The 23,844-nt window shown below is 44.2% G+C and overlaps 1 protein-coding gene across 1 annotated transcript; it reads left to right on the top strand.

The window, feature by feature from the left end:
- The first annotated feature begins 559 nt into the window (after positions 1–559).
- On the top strand, positions 560–5,129 carry LOC142217662 (somatostatin receptor type 5-like). Its single transcript, XM_075285996.1, has 2 exons — positions 560–671; positions 3,126–5,129. Exon 2 carries the CDS (start codon positions 3,154–3,156, stop codon positions 4,153–4,155), a length of 1,002 nt encoding a protein of 333 aa, XP_075142097.1. The 5' UTR covers positions 560–671; positions 3,126–3,153; the 3' UTR covers positions 4,156–5,129.
- The last annotated feature ends 18,715 nt before the right edge of the window (positions 5,130–23,844 follow it).

Here is a 23,844-nt window from a genome sequence, read left to right as displayed (position 1 = left end):
CTGTGTGCAGGGGTCACTATGGAGCATAATAGTTTGCAGGGGCCACTATGGGGCATAATATTGTGTGCAGGAGCCACTATGGGACGTAATTTATGAGTGTGGGGGGAGAGAGTTCCCCCTAAAGAAATTTCCCAATCTAAGCACTGTATATACTGCAGGTATCAGGGTGCAGGTAAGTATAGACACATATTCAGTTTATAGTCTTTCCCCCTGACTACCTCTAATTTCTACATCTGTCATTTTTGGGACCAAACGTGACAAAAATAAAAGAGAAAAAGTAAAAGAGCAAATCTATAAAATGAGAATTTTGGATAAGTATATATATAAATATATGTCAGTAACTTCAGCAGACCTGCCTGTAATACTGCTAGGGTTAAAATCCCTGCCAGTAAGAGGAGGGGGCGACAAGCCCAGACCCTGATAAAACTTCCCACCAATGAAAATGCCTGTGTTTCCCCGGACCCCTCCCAGCCCCCAGAGCACTTTTTGGTTGAGGAGGGGCGCACACATTATGGGATGGGATTTGTTACAAGAAGTCATTCTAAAATATGAATGGAGACATAGAAATTCCCTGAGCATTGAAGCAGCAGAGTCAGCCGAGCCCACAGCCAAAAACCGTACTGTGCTGCCGGACTGACTGCTACGCCCTGGTACCTGGACTCTTGGGGCAGGTAAGTCACCCCGTCCTCACCTGCCATCTCTGCAAATCCATTTATTTACTAAAAAATTTCACTTTGACCTGTTTTCAGCCAGGTCATGGATTGTACAGATTTCCTGCATAGAACAGGGTGCTATTACTATAGCAAATGGGTCACATGACTACATTTTTTGCAAATTTTTAGTGTATTTTTCGGATTGCGTCTGAAAGTTGGCATATAAAGTGTATAAGAAGTAGATACATTGCTGGGGGGAGGGGGGGTGAGAAAATGTGACATCTTGTCAAGATGCATGAGGCTCCGCCATACAAAATAGCAGAGATTTATCAACAGTGTCGGAGGAGTCCGCCAAAATGGCGCAATTGTCAAGTGACGTACAAGGTGTGATATCTTTTACATATCAGGCGCTACACATTATTAGTTTAGTGGCTGATACGCCACTACACCCATAATTCCTCTTAGCCACACCCCTTTTTCAATTTTGTGTACTTGTAATTTTACGAAAATTTTCCCCCAAAATTTCAAAAATTTGTATCATTGTGAAATTGGAGTTGTGGAACCACAAATAAATTGGTGAACGTTCCGCTTTGTAAATCTCCCAAAAACTTGTAAAATTGAAGCCAAGGAATTTTTGTGACAATATTTTGCGCCATAATTGAAGTCCCAATTTTACCAAATTTGACCCTATGTTGGTAAGATTTGTAAATGGAAGATGGCCCAGCGATTGATTGCTCCTGCCTGGCTTCAGCAATCCCAGTGATCGGCTCTTTGGTGGAGATGCAGTCACATATTTTGCCCTCTATAGGAGTAGTATAGTATTACATGACGACCATACCCGCACATCTATAGGCTAGGTCCATCGGAGTGAGGGAGTTACCCAAGTGGGGGATCCTCTCGATGACACCGATAGGCTATAAAAAGCATATGGTATGGGAAAGGGTTGTACCGTCCTCATAGGGGCCTTCCATAAGTTCCAAATAAACATGGCTTCTGCCCCATGACCACATTCAAAAACTGAATCCTAGCATTTCGTAAAACTAAAGGACCCCTTTAAATCTAAAAGAAAGCTGTTAACTATTGACAAGCTATGGTTAAATTTTTTTTCTTCAAAAATTCTAAAACTAAATTAGTGCTAATTCTTACGAGATTGCACTACCCTGGTAGATCCAGGCGGGGCGCCATTGTCGGTGCTCTGCTCCATGATACAATATAATTCGGCTCTTTGTCTTATTTTTTTCTCCTCGCTCAGCAGAAAGTATCTCCAGATACAGAAATTTGAGCGGAGCGAGTAAAAACAATACCACAGACCGTACAAGCAGCGACTTATTATTCGGATCCTTAGGATTCCTCGGGCATTGTCTGGTAGCCTGCAGATATTTTGTCTATGGGGGAAGGAACAAAGGGGAAAGTTAAAAAAAAATCTGCAAAAAGTTTACTGAGAACAGTTTTATGACATCGTGAATGAGTCAGAAAATGGGCTAATGTGTTTTTAGGGGAACTTTTGGCTTTTCGGAAGAAAAATTCCGGAAATTGAGATTATGGGTTTTTGATAAATTTTTGGGGGATTTTGTTTCTTAATTGACTTTACTGTTGAAGGACTCACAGGGTTGTATGACATTGTCCCCTGCACCTTGCATCTTGGATGGTCGAGATTGACGTGTTGATTGTTTGCTTGACTGTACCCGCAGTTCGGACTGAACCCGAAGACTCTCCAGTAGAATGTTTTTGATGTTTGCGTTGTCTCCCTTACCACCTGTGCTGCCCGGATGTGTGTAGTATTGTTCTCATTGATCAAACAGTCTCCAGAACAAGCTGAAACATAAACCGCTCAATAGTGCTAGGATGTTATCAGGAATGCCATTGTTCGGTTACATCACCCCGGCGTTGTGTGTCTAGGGTGTCACTGAGACATGGAGGTAAAGCTTACCGTATCTCAATCCGTCCCTTCCGGGAGTATGACCTCCATGGATATTACCACCACAGCACCAAGCTGTGTACTAACCTAGAGAGCCTCCTTTATATAGGACATCTAGAGAACCCAAATGTGCCACCTTTGTCTAGGGAGGTCTCTCAAGATCTCTCTTAAACACACCATAGATTTGACCCAAGTCCAAAAATTTATCATGGGATTCATTTCAGGCCCGGGTTCACATCTGCGTTCGGTATTCCGCTTGGGGAGATGTCAACCGGGCGCCATGTTTATGAAGGCAACTACTAAAGCTGGCCAAAGACATTAGATAGCTGTCATTCGACAGATATTTTTTCCAACAACCCCCACCACCACCTCCCCATATGCTGGAACATCATCTCAATTGGGCAAGCAGAATGGCCGACACAAGCATTCATGTCTATGGGGGTCAAGAGGAATTGTTTTTGGGATTAGATTTCAGGTATGGAGTTTCTCTATAGAGCAGGTCTTCTTTGAGATACGTACTGATGGTACAAATTGATGTTCTTCTTTATTTTTAGAAGATCGAGCCAACCTCCGATAGAGAAGATGGATGAAGATATGGAGATGGAGAATATTGTCTTTGATGAGAACTTTAGCTTAATCTTTAACTCATCGATGGATTTCGATCTACCTACCGACAGGTCTACAGCCCTCATGGCCTTTACCCCTTTCTTGGTGGTGTGTTTGGTGGGCCTTATTGGCAATGCTTTGGTCCTCTTTGTTATATTGGGTTCTAAGAAGATGTGGAAGAGCATGAACATCTTCATCTTCAGCCTGGCTCTCGGAGACTTGCTCTTCATGTTATGCTTGCTGTTTCTTGCCGTTGAGCTAATGCTTCCCTTGGGACCCTTCATGTGCAAACTCTACTGGACTCTTACAGCTGTGAGTACTTTTTCCAGCGTCTACTTTTTGGCCATCATGTCCATCAGCGTCTTCTTGCAGGCGTACTTCCCAGGTCTGTTCACAAAGCTCAACCTTAAGGGAACAGTATTGATCAGTCTTGGTGTATGGATACTGAGTCTTCTGCTGGGGATCCCCTTCTTCCTCTATGCCGATGTGGATGAGTTCTCCACTTGTCGCATCTTGTGGCCCGAACCAACTGGCCTTTGGAATTTGGTCTTCACATCTTACAGATTTGTCATTGCATTTTTGGCCCCACTGATATTGATCAGTGTCTGTCTCGTCCTTACCCAATGTCGGGTGAGAAGGCACCACCCATCCACTGATTCCTCTGTGGCCGGAATCAAGGAGGACGTGGTGATGATCATGGTCCTCTCTGTGATATTCGTCATCTTCTGGCTTCCAACTCATCTTCTCGAAATCGTTTCAGGAGTCACCTCCAATTTCCAATATAGTGAAGCAATTTACTACAGCATCAGCATCATACCTTATGTGAAAAGTTGCATTTATCCCTGCATCTATGGATTTTTATCTAGAAGCTTCAAAGACTCCTTTAACAGAATTTTTTGTTGCAGTAAGGTCCCGGAAGGTGACAACCCTCAGAAAAATCCCAATGACACAACCGAAGATAAGTCTACTGTGTGTTAGCGTCTACATCCAGAATTGGGTATGAGGTCACAGAATTTCCATTTGTGTTAGGACTCCCTTGGCTCTGAAGTGGTGACAACCCTTAAAGGGGCTGTTCCAAGATATGAAGTCCTATCATAGTAGGAAAAACGTCCTTATTGGGATTGGTCCAAAAACTAGGACCACCATAAGCCCAAGAAGAGGCCTCCAGTTCTCCCGTCTTGATGGAGCATGTGACCTCTTGCTCCATTCATTCTCAAGGGGGGCTTTGAAGATAGTTGCAGCCCCTTCTCAGGATCAAGGGGGGCCCCAGGGTTTGGACGCCCACTATCCTATCGATAGAGAATAACTTCACGTCTTGGTACAATGCCTTTAAGTGTTGTCACCACTCCAAAACCACAGGAATTTGGTCCCTGATCATTGCCAAATGTTCAGTGAATGCAACACAGTACCCTATGCACAAAGCCAGATAAATATAGCAAAAGACATACTGGTGGTTTCCTTTTTCTCATCATTGACCAACTTTGCTTTACTTTGGCAGCCAATGTCATACTTAGCTTTTTGGATTATATTTTTTACCTTTAAAGTTGTTTTTACTTAAGTTTCCGTTTAATTTTAGAGTACTAAGCAGTGTGGAAACCGTCAGCAAGCTGCTGTTAACTGTTCTGCAATTCGTTTTACATGCCTCTAGATATTACACAGGCTGCTGAATGGTGTTTGAGTATCACGAATGTGTTACTGAGCTGAAATAATCCAAGCCATAACAAGAAGCCCTAAGTGACAGCTAACCTGCTTGCTGATGGTTTCCAGGTACCCATTAGGGACTTTTCTATTCTATGTTCAGAAAGCACAATGTTTACTGTAAATAATGTAGCTTTTATATATAATATCATCTTTACAACTCGTCAGTGAACCATATAGCGGGTATATAACAACACGGTACATGATATTACAGTGTGTAATCTCTTCACCTATAAGCTTCTGGGGTCACGTATGGATTCTGACCTCTACATCTAAAATTTCAATAAAATGATTATTTTTATTGTATTATTTTTGGATTTCAACCTCCATTCTTAAAGGTATCCATAACTCATCTTTTTCCTTAAAGGGAGTGTGTCAGCAGGACCTAGCCTATCAACCTAGCCCCAAAGATAGATAGGATAGGGTGACCTAAATCATAGTGTTTTCCCTTCAGTACTGAGGTATCGCCAATTTTGTCAATTTTCAGATGACCTCTTTGGAGCCAAGTTGGCGATGTTCATCTGTATATTCACAAAAATGGCGTCTGGCGGGCCCAAAATTCCCTTTACCAGACACTATTGTTATAAATAGCACATGATCAGTGGGGATTTGGGATTTAGGCCTAGGAGCTTGAAGGAACCCTTTGAGTATGACAGATGGACAAATGTGGTAAGGAACCGGGTTTGTCAGAAATTTTCACATGGGGTCACATGAGGGTGTCAACATCATCATGCTTTGAAGATAAGCGCTGGATGACATCAAGTTGTCCACCATGTGGACACTGAAGTCCAATCACAGGCCTTAGCAGTGACCTGGGGGCTGATCACATCGATCCTCCCTATGTGATTGGGCCTCAATGGTGGCCTGAAGGACAGAAGACATGGAGGTCGGCACAGGAAGTAGACAAGTAGATATTCTCCATCTTCTCCCGTCTCCAATTATTATACTTTAGGGGCCAAAAATACCCCAAAATTTAATCATCGACTTTGCCCTTCACTTCCGGTTCGGAATGAACAAGTTCTTAGAGCGAATCTTGACCCAAAAAATCTCGTGAGGGTGTCCCATCAATAGATGTATCATACTGTCTGCTGTATTTTGGGGGTCACTACATAAAGGGACACTATATGAACCGTATATATTTTTGAGTCTGAAGCAAAGGAAGACACAAGGGTCTTCTAAGTTCTTCATCTTCTCCTCTTGGACCTCAGATGAAGCTGATCTTCTGGATGGAGACCACCATGGATGTAGCCTCATTGGCCTCAATGGGCCTATATTTTTTAGTTTGTTTTTTTAAATTTTTTACTTGTCTCCAGTGGGAGTCGTCATCATAAAGCCGTAATCTCGCCACGTACACACCACCATAAAGCCCATACACGTTCAATAGCTTTTGGCCCAAGAAGTTTCCATCTGACAGCGATTCCCCATACCTAGGCACTCAGTTCGCCCAAGAGTTTGTATATTTTCAATGGTAAGAAAGAAAAAAGTTGCCCGGCGGCCATACTGGTGTCGAGTTTTTTTTAACACTCAACATGTCTGATCGTCTCTAGAGATGAGCGAACAGTGTTCTATCGAACACATGTTCGATCGGATATCAGGGTGTTCGCCATGTTCGAATCGAATCGAACACCGCGTGGTAAAGTGCGCCAAAATTCGATTCCCCTCCCACCTTCCCTGGCGCCTTTTTTGCACCAATAACAGCGCAGGGGAGGTGGGACAGGAACTACGACACCGGGGGCATTGAAAAAAATTGGAAAAAGTCATTGGCTGCCGAAATCAGGTGACCTCCATTTTAGACGAATAGTGGATTTCAAATCCGGGTCATATGAGAATGTGAACTTTGTGACTATGAGACAGGGATAGCTGTACAGGCAGGGATAGCTAGGGAGAACCTTTATTTAGGGGGGAATGTTATTAAAAATAACTTTTTGGGGCTCTATCGGGTGTGTAATTGTGATTTTTGTGAGATAAACTTTTTCCCATAGGGATGCATTGGCCAGCGCTGATTGGCCGAATTCCGTACTCTGGCCAATCAGTGCTGGCCAATGCATTCTATTAGCTTGATGAAGCAGAGTGTGCACAAGGGTTCAAGCGCACCCTCGGCTCTGATGTAGGAGAGCCGAGGGTGCACTTGAACCCTTGTGCACCCTCGGCTCTGCTACATCAGAGCCGAGGGTGCGCTTGAACCCTTGTGCACACTCTGCTTCATCAAGCTAATAGAATGCATTGGCCAGCGCTGATTGGCCAGAGTACGGAATTCAGCGCTCCACACCAGTCTCCATTCAGGTCCGACCTTAGACTCCGCCTCCTCCAGCAGAGCCAGCGCTGACTGGCCGAATTCCGTACTCTGGCCAATCAGCACTGGCTAATGCATTGTATTGGCGTGATGAAGCAGTGCTGAATGTGTGTGCTTAGCACACACATTCAGCTCTACTTCATCGGGCTAATAGAATGCATTGGCCAATCAGCGCTGGCCAATGCATTCTATTAGCGTGAACTGAGTTTGCACAGGGGTTCTAGTGCACCCTCGGCTCTGCTACATCAGATTGCTACATCTGATGTAGCAGTGCCGAGTGTGCATCAGATGTGTAGTTGAGCAAAACTGACTCAGCACTGCTAAGTCTCTGCATTCGAATAGGAATGCATTGGCCAGCCTTCGGCCAATCAGCACTGGCTCTGCCGGAGGAGGCGGAGTCTAAGGTCGGACCTGAATGGAGACTGGTGTGGAGTGATCTTAGACTCCGCCTCCTCCAGCAGAGCCAGCGCTGATTGGTCGAGTTCCGTACTCTGGCCAATCAGCACTGGCCAATGCATTTCTATGGGGAAAAGTTAGCTTGCGAAAATCGCAAACTGACAGGGATTTCCATGAAATAAAGTGACTTTTATGCCCCCAGACATGCTTCCCCTGCTGTCCCAGTGTCATTCCAGAGGTGTTGGCATCATTTCCTGGGTTGTCATAGTGGACTTGGTGACCCTCCAGACACGGATTTGGGTTTCCCCCTTAACGAGTTTATGTTCCCCATAGACTATAATGGGGTTCGAAACCCATTCGAACACTCGAACAGTGAGCGGCTGTTCGAATCGAATTTTGAACCTCGAACATTTTAGTGTTCGCTCATCTCTAATCGTCTCCCCTTCGACATTTGTTGAGTGAGTCTCCACCAACCACATCAAACACATCCGTCTCAATGGTCAACGACTGCGAATATTTTTGTTTTTCAGGGTCCTGCCCTATTAGGTTATGGATCAGAGCCAAAAATAGTGCGGAAACCTTGATCATTGTCAATCACTGGTAGGACCGCCCACTGGACTCCTAAGAATAATCAGCGACTTAGACCCATAAAATACAAGTTATCCTGAATCCTTTCCCACAAACCTATATATCAATCTGCTCGGATTCATCTGCTCTATAACATGGCGCCTGCAGATTGGATCAAATCTTTTTTCCCTTTAAGACTCTCCTAGTGGTTGAGAAGTAGGAAAACACAAAGCTTGTATGATCTTAAAGTGGCTGAAGAAATGAAATGCTTTGGGTAATGGGAAGAGACCGCCGGCGGTGAGATCTGCACAAGCACTTTCCATGATGTGGTCTCATACTCAGCAGCCGCTTGGAGTTCTTCAATCTCACCTCGTAGATGAGATCTGGGCTGTAATATAAGGAGGTAAAAATAAGAAGAAATAGTGGAAATGCCGAAGCCGCGCGCCTTGGAATCTCAGTAAGAAGCTTTCAGAGAGCAGTAAAAGCCTGGCCGGCCGCTCTCATAAATACTCTGCTGATCCATTAGCTGCCCAGTCCTGCAGAGCAATGAACGGAGGACACCAAAGAGGAAGGTGGTTTGTGCCGACAACCAAATCTGGAAAGTTTATATTGGTATCAGGGCGACAAAAAAATCCTCAGCATACAAAACCAGACGTAATAAACATAACTGGTGCTGCAGGAGGTCTTCACTATATACAGGGCAGAGCCGATGTCTGAGGGTAAAGGTGATGAGATATTCTAAGATAAGGTGAAAGACATATCAGAAGACGGGAGAGATAAAGATAACTCCTTATTAATGTCAGAACAGGAATACTGAGCAGAATAAAGTCACAGCACAAGGATAATATACAGAGAGATGTCACAGTACAGGATAATACACACAGTGATGTCACAGTACAGGATAATACACACAGTGATGTCACAGTACAGGATAATACACACAGTGATGTCACAGTACAGGATAATACACACAGTGATGTCACAGTACAGGATAATACACACAGTGATGTCACAGTACAGGATAATACACACAGTGATGTCACAGTACAGAGATAATACACACAGTGATGTCACAGTACAGGATAATACACACAGTGATGTCACAGTACAGGATAATACACACAGTGATGTCACAGTACAGGATAATACACACAGTGATGTCACAGTACAGGATAATACACACAGTGATGTCACAGTACAGAGATAATACACACAGTGATGTCACAGTACAGAGATAATACACACATTGATGTCACAGTACAGGATAATACACACAGTGATGTCACAGTACAGGGATAATACACACAGTGATGTCACAGTACAGAGATAATACACACAGTGATGTCACAGTACAGGATAATACACACAGTGATGTCACAGTACAGGGATAATACACACAGTGATGTCACAGTACAGAGATAATACACACAGTGATGTCACAGTACAGGGATAATACACACAGTGATGTCACAGTACAGAGATAATACACACAGTGATGTCACAGTACAGGGATAATACACACAGTGATGTCACAGTACAGGATAATACACACAGTGATGTCACAGTACAGAGATAATACACACAGTGATGTCACAGTACAGGGATAATACACACAGTGATGTCACAGTACAGGGATAATACACAAAGTGATGTCACAGTACAGGATAATACACACAGTGATGTCACAGTACAGAGATAATACACACAGTGATGTCACAGTACAGGGATAATACACACAGTGATGTCACAGTACAGGGATAATACACACAGTGATGTCACAGTACAGAGATAATACACACAGTGATGTCACAGTACAGAGATAATACACACAGTGATGTCACAGTACAGGATAATACACACAGTGATGTCACAGTACAGAGATAATACACACAGTGATGTCACAGTACAGGATAATACACACAGTGATGTCACAGTACAGGATAATACACACAGTGATGTCACAGTACAGAGATAATACACACAGTGATGTCACAGTACAGGGATAATACACACAGTGATGTCACAGTACAGGATAATACACACAGTGATGTCACAGTACAGGGATAATACACACAGTGATGTCACAGTACAGGGATAATACACACAGTGATGTCACAGTACAGAGATAATACACACAGTGATGTCACAGTACAGAGATAATACACACAGTGATGTCACAGTACAGGATAATACACACAGTGATGTCACAGTACAGGATAATACACACAGTGATGTCACAGTACAGAGATAATACACACAGTGATGTCACAGTACAGGGATAATACACACAGTGATGTCACAGTACAGGATAATACACACAGTGATGTCACAGTACAGAGATAATACACACAGTGATGTCACAGTACAGGATAATACACACAGTGATGTCACAGTACAGGGATAATACACACAGTGATGTCACAGTACAGGGATAATACACACAGTGATGTCACAGTACAGGGATAATACACACAGTGATGTCACAGTCCAGGATAATACACACAGTGATGTCACAGTACAGAGATAATACACACAGTGATGTCACAGTACAGGGATAATACACACAGTGATGTCACAGTACAGAGATAATACACACAGTGATGTCACAGTACAGGGATAATACACGCAGTGATGTCACAGTACAGAGATAATACACACAGTGATGTCACAGTACAGGGATAATACACACAGTGATGTCACAGTACAGAGATAATACACACAGTGATGTCACAGTACAGGATAATACACACAGTGATGTCACAGTACAGGATAATACACACAGTGATGTCACAGTACAGGATAATACACACAGTGATGTCACAGTACAGGGATAATACACACAGTGATGTCACAGTACAGGGATAATACACACAGTGATGTCACAGTCCAGGATAATACACACAGTGATGTCACAGTACAGAGATAATACACACAGTGATGTCACAGTACAGAGATAATACACACAGTGATGTCACAGTACAGGGATAATACACACAGTGATGTCACAGTACAGGATAATACACACAGTGATGTCACAGTACAGGATAATACACACAGTGATGTCACAGTACAGGGATAATACACACAGTGATGTCACAGTACAGGGATAATACACACAGTGATGTCACAGTACAGGATAATACACACAGTGATGTCACAGTACAGGATAATACACACAGTGATGTCACAGTACAGGGATAATACACACAGTGATGTCACAGTACAGGGATAATACACACAGTGATGTCACAGTACAGAGATAATACACACAGTGATGTCACAGTACAGGGATAATACACACAGTGATGTCACAGTACAGGATAAATAACCTGTATACCTGAAGTCTTGCTGTACTCAGTGACATACACAGCTCTGCTACATCTCTAGCGTACAGGCCGTATATGAGGATTATCTGCTTTCTCCTCACAGGCTTTTGCTTTGCTCCTCTGAATAGAAGACATTGACTCAGCTGTCATCCAAGAAAATGGGAAACCATAGAAACTTCTAATAGATAACATATACTAATGGCTTCACATTTCTCTGCTGATGAGAAAAGACAAACATGACTCCGGTTACGGTATATTCCTGGCGCGCAGGGACAGATGTGTCACGTCACGATATCTGCTATAATGAATGGCGGTGCGATATGTTATAACTTGTACTGTCATTCAATGCAAACTGTAAGCAGATGGTAAATCCGGCCGCCTCCATGGAAAAATATCACAATGACAGATCCGATTCCTGCACGCCAAGTTTTTATAAAAATGTGGAATTTTGTAGACTATTAAATCGGTTTCTCAGCTTCTCCCTCTGTAGATTCTTCTCTGTCCCTGTGTAGAATTTTCTCTCCTGCATACAACAAAGACCCCATGAGCTTTCCTTAAAATAATACAATTTATCTAATTCTGCCTTCTCCTTATATTTTCTAGTGTGCTATAGTATGTTCTTGCAGCTTTACTCCTTTACTCCCTTTACTCCTATTACAGATCAGTCTTCACTGCAGCTCTGGCATTCTATTCATGAGTCTGGACATTCAGAATACCAGAATGGGTGAATTCTAGGAATAGATGGGGGGGGGGGGACATAAAATGTATAAGACCCCTGTAACCGCACTGCGCAAGGCCTTGTAGAATGAGGGGTTATAGGGTGAGCGTGTGTTTGATCTCCTATATTAGATAGCCCTAGACTGTGTAAGGAAAGGGCTGTGGACTCATTGGCTAGATTATTAAAGATATTTGGTAAATATTGGTGACGTTTTGGTCTTAGTCCATAAAAAAGAGAGCACGTAGGCGGGTACTCACCTTCTACCACGGACGTTTTGGTGAGAGGAACACCCGCCCACCCTGCCCTTCTGGTTTTGGTATCTGTGGACTGGTTTTTTCTCTTTGTTTGTTCGTTTTTTCTTTCTTTCAGATTCGTTGTCACAGCTGGCGGGGGGTCCATGCCCAAGTCTGAAGTGGTATTAGCCTACATGCTCGCTGGATCGCAGCGGAGCGTTCAGGAGAAGATGAGAAGGAAAACCGGAAGTGGGGCATGGACGGTTTACCCGTTTATTCGTTATTGGTTTTTTCTAAATAAAGCTGTGGCCTACCCAACTTATACCACACTTTAGTTTACTGTGGTTATTTACTTGCATATGCACATTTAGTAGGGATAGTCACCAAGGGGTAAAGTTATTCCTATAAAGGTATGGGTCCAATGAGTCACAGGATATATACAGCACATCTGCCTACAAATACCACACTGGGATTCTGGGCATTCCTTGCAGATGTTTTTGGTTGCGCCCCCTTGCAGGTATACAGCAGGGTTTGTTTAACGCCTCATTAACCTGAAGAGTTGTGACAGAGGTAGATGCGGGTTATCTGGCTGATAACACCGAGCAGTAACGGTCTGTGCGATCTGTTTTATAACAGTAGGTGAAAACATGGTCTGGGGAAGGGCCCTGACAACTGCAGACATGTCTGGTCTTCTGGCGCATGAAATCCCTCCAACTTCTTAGGTATTTATTGCAGGCAGTAAGGTGTGGGGTCTAGATCTTCCTGTCTCCTACTAAAACCAGCCATACACATTAAGACTCCCACTCCAATCCATTAGTAGATGTCCAGGGGGTAATAAGTCCTAGTGCTACAAATATCTAATGGAGGAGACTTTCATCAAGACTCCTAGACCTTGGACATAATGGTGTCTTCTGAGGTGGTAGAGAAACCTTGGAATGTCCTGAGACACCAGAGCCCAGATGTGACCCCTACCTCTGCCCCCTCTATATACTGTCTTATGTATATGGCCAGTCTTATATTGAGGTTGTTTAATTTAGCTTTTCCCGTTCCTTCGATGGGTCCTTCGATGGGAATGGGCTGCAGCTCTGATGATGTCCTGGTGGCCTACGGTTGTCAGTCTTGGCCTATGTGAAGGTAATTCCAGTCTTATCACCCCATCGCAGATTTACTTAAATCCTTTCCTTGGTTCTCGTTTCCGATTCTGTTACTTGTATATGACCGTGACCTCGGCTCAAATTTTAATTTTAGTGTCGGCCCTTGTGTTTGTCACCAGGTACTTATCGTTGTTCTACTTCTAACCACATTTCTGACTCATCCTCCGACTTTTGACCACTTTCCTGGTGACCTTGGCAGTGTTACAGGTTCCAGAGTAAACCTACTGACAATTTGCAACCTTATGGGGCACCAAGACCTGGAAATCTAAATGGGAATGACAAACAGCTCTATGGGCGTTCATTGTGAACAACTGGGGGTTCCTTAGACTTCACACCCAGTGTAGCCACCACCAGACCTGTTGTCACTGAACATGTATGATGGTCAAACCTGCTAAATTTTGGGAGTTTTGTTTCCTACAGCTATACTAAAACACATTTTTTATTAGTAACCCAATACCTACCCCTTACCTCAGACTGTAGACCGTTCTGTAGACCCTCTCAATACCCTACTGACTTGCTCATGCCTTAGACTAGCGGCCTTCAACCACCCAAGGTATCTATGCTACCTGACTATGGAGTGGTGGGCCCATTTTGGCTTAGGGAACCAGTTGCCATTTGGATTCGGTCCAAGCCCATCTCTCATGCTTGGCAGAGTTGAGTGTGAATGTGTGGGGGAGAATTAAGAGATAACTGTTGGTAGGCCGTGTTGATCTGGAGCACCAGTATTCCTGAGGAACCTCTGTTGTGCCTAGACTCTAACACAATAATGTTCCAGCAGAAGACACCCAAATCTATGATCTATTTTCTAGCAGTTGCTGGAGGGTGGGACTCAGAATCGATTTATCTGGTGACCTTAGTCAACCAGCCTTACAGGATCCACTGTTATGGTAAGCAAACATGGAAGGTTGTTGTACTATAAACTGAAGAGACACCTGAGCTTCTTGAAGATGTTGCTCACCAGGGCATGTGTTTGTTTGGGTGTGGAGCGAAGATGTCTTTGGTTACTAAGCCCATAAGCTTATTAGGAACAGATTTCACTAATACTTTACATTCCAGTCCCACAGCTTGGACTCCATCTTCTCAGATAGGGGGATGACCATGGCAACATCTTGAGTACAGATCTTAGATTGCATGGTTTGCTTTGAATGACTTCTTCCCTTCTGTTGTGGTGGATGGAGGTCTACAAGAAGGTTCTCCATCCTGTTCACACCACATGATTCCAAAAGAAAGACAGGGCGCAAGATGTTGATATGTTCAAGTGATAATCCATCTAGAGATGAATGAACCTATCCGGTTTCTTACAAATTTTCCTAAAAACCTTTGGGTCATCTAAACCCAAAATTTTGAGGGTTGCCACCTGAGAATCATCTGTACACTCAACTTTCTTGGACTCCACCATGGTGTCTTCTACCCAGGCATACCCAGTGTCTTCCAGCCTCATTGGTCGTATGGGGGTCAACCATCATGACCCTTTCGTGAAGACATTACAACCAGATCAGACACAGTTGTGGAAGTCAAGACAATCCTCTCTTTATTTTAACGAATCTCACAAGGTCCAAAATAAGATCCAACCAGTAATTCATAAAATTCCATCCAGTATAACCATTTCTACACAGCGTTGGAATGGGGTCCCTTAAGATGCCCAAACACATTAGATTAAAGATGATGGGAATGGAGGACTACAACCATAACTAACATTCCTTGAGAGAAATTTAACAAAGAAGAATTGTCTTGGCCAACTGGTGGCATGACACTTTGATGAAAGATCTTTCATCTGCAAATGATCTTTCATCAAAAGAATGTTCCGAGAATGTTCCCAGACAGATCATCCATCCTTCGTCAAGGGTCACTGAACATTTGTGTCCAGTGTGAACAACTGTAAGGGTCGATGCGGACTAAAATGTGCACGACTGTACATTGGTCTGTGACTCTACGATTGTTCATTCAATGGTTGATCAACTTTTATCTTAAGCTTATGGTCACCTTTAGGGCCACCAGTGGAAGTGACTCTGAAGGCCCATTTTATATCTTCTGTAGACAAATCTGTACGTTCTGGTCAACACCAAGCTGAGGGATAACACGACGTTGAGACTACTGGCCCCAAAATTGGTATCAGGGCTTCCCATCTACCATGTGCAGCTGGTGTCTTCTTATGGAGGTACCAAGGTCAAGATGTATCTCTTATATTGTAGCTAGGCCCCTCGTGGAGATAAGGAACTTGCCTCCTTCGCTTTTAAAGTAGGAAGATCCCATAAACTTAAGATAGTGGGACAGTTCTACCAAAAGCGATGGGTTCAGATGACTCTACTTTAATGTCTGTGTGGTTCCCTTACTCAAACAATTTACGATAAGGTACGCCCAATACTATGATTTTATATTTAAAGCCAATGCTCACTAGAGACAGGTACACATTTTTACATAGGGGGGTTAGCGATTAAAATCCCAATAATCTAGGTTCACTTGAGAGGGTCTGAGTTGCAATACCCAACACAACCATGGACAAGGGTGGCACTGTTTGTAAAAAAAACAAAAACAAAATCAAACAACAGACAACCCTTGGTGTAACTATAAAGTTAGTATATTTTGCAAAACCTCAAAGTCTTGGGCTGCCGAATTCAGCTGCTGGGTGGAGGAGGGGGATCTAACAGAGGAGTGGGCTACACGGAAGGGAACCATGCCTGGAAAGAGGTTAACAGAGCAGAGCTAATTATATTAGCCACAGCAGGCAATGTGCAGCTGAGCGGCCTGCCATGCCGCCTCTCGGGATGGATCATGTTACTCTCTCGAGATAACATCCACCAGCTAAGAAATCATTAAGGAGATTTTCCAGATTTGCAGATTTCTAATAGATTTCCCATTTCCCTTTTGTCACCATTTTCAAGATCTCTGCATGCTGTCAGTGAACGAGAAGCCCCTGTTTATATGACAACCTGTCCAGATCTGGTTATGACTCCGAGGACACAACTAGAGATGAGCCAACCACTTCAGAATGAACTAGGTTCTTTCCAAAATTTTCCAAAATTTTTTGGATTTTCCACCCATGAAACCTACAAAAAGTTGATTATTACGGTATGGGGTCCCATTAGGACCCCGGATATAATAATTGGTGGCCAAGGATGTCTATAAAGATTAGAAAAAACCCTTTTACCATTCCTGTGCTCCACCACATTTGGTCTTCTTGATGAAAGCTTCATGACATCAATGTGATCGTTAAGGGCCAATTATTGGGTTCAGTGGTGACATAGGGCCGATGACGTTAGGGAGAAAGCTGGTCTGGGAAGAACACTGTACCCTCCATGGCCTCTGACGACTCTTGGGCCTAAATAACACTTCCTGTTCAGAATGAGAAATTAATCTTCCCCGACAATTTTGCAAATATTTGCAAAATTGGTCTTATGAGCTTCGCACTGAAACAAATCTTTGGGCCAAACTGTCCAAACCTGAAACAAATCTTCAGAGGTTCACTCATCTGTAATGACAACTATGGACCCCCCCAAAGACTACATGAGACTTGGGTCTTAGGATGGAGATCTCCATCAAGGACATATGGGCCCTCCCTTACCCTACCGTACCTTGATTCTTTTATGGAATCAGGGAGTGACAGTTTTGTGACGTGGACCTTCACCAGCCAAATAAAACGGAGGCAGTATGGTCTCAAGGGTGGACCATATGTCCGTCCACAGGTTACCCACATCTCGAGAGTACAGGACCTCTGGGATACTCTATGGCCTCCATACATGAGGTTGTTCTTATGACCACATATTTGGGCCACAATTACCAAATATCCTATGTGTGTCCATCATGGATAGAACGTTCTTCTTGAACCTTCTCTAAATCCATGGAAGGATATTGGCTTGGACTGGAAGGGTCTGCCCATAAAAACATCCTTCCACATGGGACCTTCATGACCATGACCTTGGTCATCAAAATGAACCCTTGCAGATTTTTCTATATTATATTTTCTGTCCATGATCAAGGTGGCGGCCATCTTGTCTGAGCTTCTTCTCTTCTCTTGTAACAGCATTTAGTGATCTGCTTTACAGCACAGTCACGGCCTTAGGGTGCAGTAGTCTGGAGCTGTCTCGTTGAGGTCTATGGGAGGGTTTACTAGACATGCTCTGTGAGGGGAAGGGGGAATAAATTGGGATATCATCCATTGTCACTATCATATTACATCTATACATAGTGATGGCTCCATGGCGCTATCTTTTGTTGTAACTGCTGCAAAAGAATTGACGAGTGTCAGTCTTGTTTTAGGCTTAGTGGCCAGAGGTAATATTGCAGGATTTAGAACTTAAACTTAAAAAAAATATAGTTCCATGAAAAAAAATATTACCATATTATAAAAGATAGGCTTAACATAAAAATGTGGTGACAAAACTAGGTCATTTTGAAGGCACATCCTGAATATTCAAAAAATTGGGACCAACTTTTTGTATATTTATGATAGTTAGGAATTTTTCGCTCTCTCGCTCTTCGTTTTCGAGGGTATTTTCGAGATCCAGTGAAGGGAGGGAGGGATGAGGCCGGTGAGCTCGGTGTTATCTCAGCTGCTCAGACAGGAGGCATCAGAGAAGAAAGTGAGCCCAGGGACAGGGTCAGACAGGAGGTCTCGGGGTCAGGCAGGAGCAGAGTCATAGTCATCCATTCATGACAAGTGAGAGTGTGCGGACTATAAATAGATCCATGCAGGGATGAATATTTTATGTCATGTTTTTGCTTATTATTTTTTGTCTATTTTTGTTAGTTTTTTTTTTTTTTAAATTTAAGAATATTTATATTGCCTTTTAATTTTTTATTCTATACACAGTCCGTATATATTGTCTTAGGATGCAGCAAGAAAGGTGTATAAGGAATTATTGAAAGGATGGGTCTTATCTCGGGAGCTAACAATATCCACCAAATACAAAAATGTTGATTTTTGAAAAAAATACCAAATTTTATTGCTTAAAACGACTGGATTTTATTTTCCAGAACAGCGCCACCCTTGTCATTGGGCTGTGTCTGGTATTGCAGCTCAGTCTAATTGAAATTTTCAGGGGGTTTTTTTGTATTTTTTAATTAAATGACCCTATGCCCCCCATTCTGTCTGATAAGATGGCCACCAGGAAAAATTTAGGGCACCGCCACCTGTCCAGATGGACAATGGTCATGCATGTACGCAACTCGGACACCTGTCTTGAGCTGCTGCCTCTTCTGCTCCCCCACCCTTCCTGGGCCCGACTACCATGGCCAACTAGTGAAGGAAGCTGAGACTGAGCAGAGGTTGTAGCCCTAACACTATATAGACCTGTACGATATATAGCGTACCATGCATTGCCCAATTGGCTACATAGGCAGCATGTCCGCCCGTGACCCTTCCATAAAGGCCTGTTCGATGCTTTGTAACATCCGTAACTCTTCTATGGGAGTTCCCAGTTTTAATCCTAAAATGTGTTGCCCCTTGAATTCCTTACTACAGGACTATGTGTCAGTCTTCACTGCAGATCTAGCATTCTATTCCTAAGCACCATTCACCCTAAATGGCACAGAGCAAGTGAAAAAACCCACAAACCGCAAAAAAAAAACCATCAAGGAACTCCGGAAGAAAAACTTGACCGACCTGGGTCAAACATATGAAGACAATTTTGATATTTTTTGGATTACACATAACAAATCTGTTTCTGCTTTCTCATAATAAATCTGAGCACGAATGTAATTACGCAGAGATGGAAACCGTTCCCTGCTGGCGGGGTTGTTTGGGTAGTTGGTCTTGGGGTGGGGTGGGGGGTCTTCATACATCCGCTCCCTGCTTGTACTTTCTCCTCCACCATATGGAATGGATCAGACTTTTGGCCCAATCTCTGTGAACTAAACTCCTGGCCCTAATAAGAAGCAGCTTACGCCCAAAGCCAAGACGTTTTATTGTTTTTTCCTAAATCTGTGACCTTTACCCTTTCTTTCCCATTTTTGGGTTGAAGCTGTGTTTATGGATTTTTTTCCCTTGAGATGTTAACATGAACCTGCGGCGACGATGCCGCACCCCGGAAACTACAGTGGGGAACGGATCAGAAGAATCTATTTTTAAAAACGTGTATAGAAGACACCGGGAGAAAAAACCTGCGAAAATTAAAAAAAAATGGTGAAATATATAAAAAATTATTTATTTTGAACTAAACCTATTCAGCATTTTATAGACATACTTGACAACTTTCCCAAAATATTTTTACATTCCATTACTTCCTAAAGTCCGACACAGGATAATGCACCCCTTAATGCCCCACACAGTATAATGCACCCCTTAGTGCCCCACACAGTATAATACACCCCTCAGTGCCCCACACAGTATAATACACCCCTCAGTGCCCCACACAGTATAATGCACCCCTCAGTGCCCCACACAGTATAATGCACCCCTCAGTGCCCCACACAGTATAATGCACCCCTCAGTGCCCCACACAGTATAATGCACCCCTTAATGCCCCCCACAGTATAATGCACCCCTCAGTGCCCCACACAGTATAATACAACCCTCAGTGCCCCACACAGTATAATGCACCCCTCAGTGCCCCACACAGTATAATGCACCCCTCAGTGCCCCACACAGTATAATGCACCCCTCAGTGCCCCACACAGTATAATGCACCCCTCAGTGCCCCACACAGTATAATGCACCCCTTAATGCCCCCCACAGTATAATGCACCCCTCAGTGCCCCACACAGTATAATACACCCCTCAGTGCCCCACACAGTATAATGCACCCCTCAGTGCCCCACACAGTATAATGCACCCCTTAATGCCCCCCACAGTATAATGCACCCCTCAGTGCCCCACACAGTATAATACAACCCTCAGTGCCCCACACAAGATAATGCACCCCTCAGTGCCCCACACAGTATAATACACCCCTCTGTGCCCCACACAGTATAATACACCCCTCAGTGCCCCACACAGTATAATACACCCCTCAGTGCCCCACACAGTATAATGCACCCCTCAGTGCCCCACACAGGATAATACACCCCTCAGTGCCCCACACAGGATAATACACCCCTCAGTGCCCCACACAGGATAATGCACCCCTCAGTGCCCCACACAGTATAATACACCCCTCAGTGCCCCACACAGTATTATGCACCCCTCATTGCCCCACACAGTATAATACACTCCTCAGTGCCCCACACAGTATAATACACCCCTCAGTGCCCCACACAGGATAATGCACCCCTCAGTACCCCACACAGTATAATACACCCCTCTGTGCCCCACACAGTATTATGCACCCCTCATTGCCCCACACAGGATAATGCACCCCTAAGTGCCCCACACAGTATAACGCACCCCTCAGTGCCCCCCACAGTATAATACACCCCTCAGTGCCCCACACAGGATAATGCACCCCTCAGTGCCTCACACAGTATAATACACCCCTCAGTGCCCCACACAGTATTATGCACCCCTCAGTGCCCCACACAGTATAATACACCCCTCAGTGCCCCACACAGTATAATACACCCCTCAGTGCCCCACACAGGATAATACACCCCTCAGTGCCCCACACAGTATAATACACCCCTCAGTGCCCCACACAGGATAATACACCCCTCAGTGCCCCACACAGGATAATACACCCCTCAGTGCCCCACACAGGATAATACACCCCTCAGTGCCCCACACAGGATAATACAACCCTCAGTGCCCCACACAGTATAATACACCCCTCAGTGCCCCACACAGTATAATACACCCCTCAGTGCCCCACACAGGATAATGCATCCCTCAATGCCCCACACAGTATAATGCACCCCTCAGTGCCCCACACAGTATAATGCACCCCTCAGTGCCCCACACAGTATAATACACCCCTCAGTGCCCCACACACTGGATAATACACCCCTCAGTGCCCCACACACTATAATGCACCCCTCAGTGCCCCACACAGTATAATGCACCTCTCAGTGACCCACACAGGATAATGCACCCCTCAGTGCCCCACACAGTATAATGCACCCCTCAGTGCCCCACACAGTATAATTCACCCCTCAGTGCACCAGACAGTATAATATACCCCTGAGTGCCCCTTACAGGATAAAGCACCCCTCAGTGCCCTACACAGGATAATGCACCCCTTCCCACAAACAGGATAATGCACCCCTCACGTACCCACATAGGATAATGTACCCCTTACTTCCCCCACACAGGATAATGCACCCCTCAGTGCCCCACACAGGATAATGCACCCCTTCCCACAAACAGGATAATGCACCCCTCACGTACCCACATAGGATAATGCACCCCTTACTTCCCCCACACCAGATTTTGCACCCCTCACTTCCACCATCTCGTATAAGATAATGCACTCCTATCTTCCCCCACACAGGATAATACACGCCTCATTTCTCATACACAGGAAAACATGCCTTAGATTTCCCTTATAGAGTTTATAATGGAGGATTAGACCCCAGGGGTTGCCCCAGATCCACATGTTGGAAAGGGCCAGAAAACTAAGGAAGGGGTAAAGAGCAATAGCCCCTCTGTCCACGTATGTAAAGTGTTTTGCGCCTCCATGGTGCTTTGTAACTAAAGTGACCTGCGAGCCACACCTGTTACGGCCACCATCTTGTGTCTTCATTTCACCTAACACCAGACCCCAGAGTACAATAGGTGGAGGCCCATTGAAGGTGTAAAAATAAAAACAATTTACGCCTCTCCTTCCCTCACCATTTTTGGGCCTCCTCGTCATCCAGTGCTCTTCTGGTCCCGTCACGCACCCGGGGTCACCACTGAGGTCTGTGATTCGGTCTCACTGGTGACACGGGCACGCCAAGCGTCAAACAGTTGCGTCGCATAATTTCTCAACCCGTATTCTAATGAACCCTATTGGCCCATCCTGCAGGATCTCCATCATTTAACCTGGTTGTCATCCTTGGAGGATCCAACAATCCTTTGATTTCAATGGGGACCATGTCATACTTAATTTCACCAGTGGTGGCACTGCAGGGAAACTGAATACTTGTTACTAGATCCCCCGGCAAGTTGTAGCTGCGATCTTGTGATCGGCTGTTTTTTTCATGGGATTTTCCAAAGCGCTTAACCCCTTAGTGTCCCACCTGCTTTCTCCCTATAGCAAAAGACAGAAACTGAGCGCGCGCTGCCGGTAATTTTATCTAACATTTAAAGTAGAACAAAAAAATCTTCGAATTTTTTTTTTTTTTTACGTAACCCCTTTGTGCTCCGTAGAATCGAATGTGACGGCTGTAGATGTAATGACTAATATCTGCCTCATCCCAGCATCCGTTCCGACACAACTTGTCCTTTAGATTTGCAATTAGCTTTGTAAATTAATCGCCCTATTAACATCTCGATGATTCCCAGACTAATTGCGCCCCACGGAGCTCTGGCTGTACCCCGTTTGGCGTAGAGGGTTAATGCTGACGCTGTGAGGCATCCCATTAAAACGAGTCGAGCGCGAGGAGGTGTTAATTGGGGCGACGCGATTTGTTATTATTAACCAGCTCGAAGTAAAAAAAAAAAAAAAAAAAGAATAAAAAACAAAAAATTAAAATTAAAAAAAGAATTAAAACCAGCCATTGAGAAATGTATGTGTTACATCTCCATGAAACTGCCAATTATGTTCTGGTTTATGACCTTTGCGTGTTCCTCCGCTTCCCCTCCACTCTCACGCGGTGAGGCAGGGTTGTAGCAGCTCTAGTCGTACAGCCTGTCATTATAGCGGTAGGGCTTTATAAGCTGGGAGAGCAGCAGGGGCGTTATATTGAAATTACTGGATGCGTGAGCGCACTCGGCCATGCGACTCCCCTCCCCCCCATCATAAATAGAAAAGCTTTTTATAATAATCTAAAGAGCTGAATGAAGTGATGCACAGCCTGTCATTCACTCAGGGCTGTAATTACATCTAAAAAGCAAAAGAAAAAATTTAAAAATCACTTAAAATTTTATATCAGCTCCAGTTTGGAGGTCTGCATTATTAATCTGCAAATGATTGCTTTAGTGACAGCCTCCAGAGGTTTGCAGAATAGTTCTCGGCTTGTTCCATTGTACAGATTGATGTATTGTTGGCATGGGTCAGCATGTTTGGGTGTATATACTATTAAAGGGGAAATCCTGGCCCTGCCTTTACAGAGGACTTCTCTCAGTGTACGTGGTAGTCTAAGATCATCAATGTTCAGAGGAGGACATCAGGGACAGAGATATAGGGGGTGAAGAGGTAGAAGTTCCACCTATGGAAGGGGTTTAAATATCAGGGAGAACCGCAGGGGCAGGGCTATAATGGATGCAGTG

This window comes from Leptodactylus fuscus, chromosome 8 (assembly GCF_031893055.1).
Source record: "Leptodactylus fuscus isolate aLepFus1 chromosome 8, aLepFus1.hap2, whole genome shotgun sequence".
NCBI classification, from domain to species: Eukaryota; Metazoa; Chordata; class Amphibia; order Anura; family Leptodactylidae; genus Leptodactylus; species Leptodactylus fuscus.
Note: the sequence above shows the minus strand (reverse complement) of the source record. Positions and strands in the feature narration are given on the sequence as shown.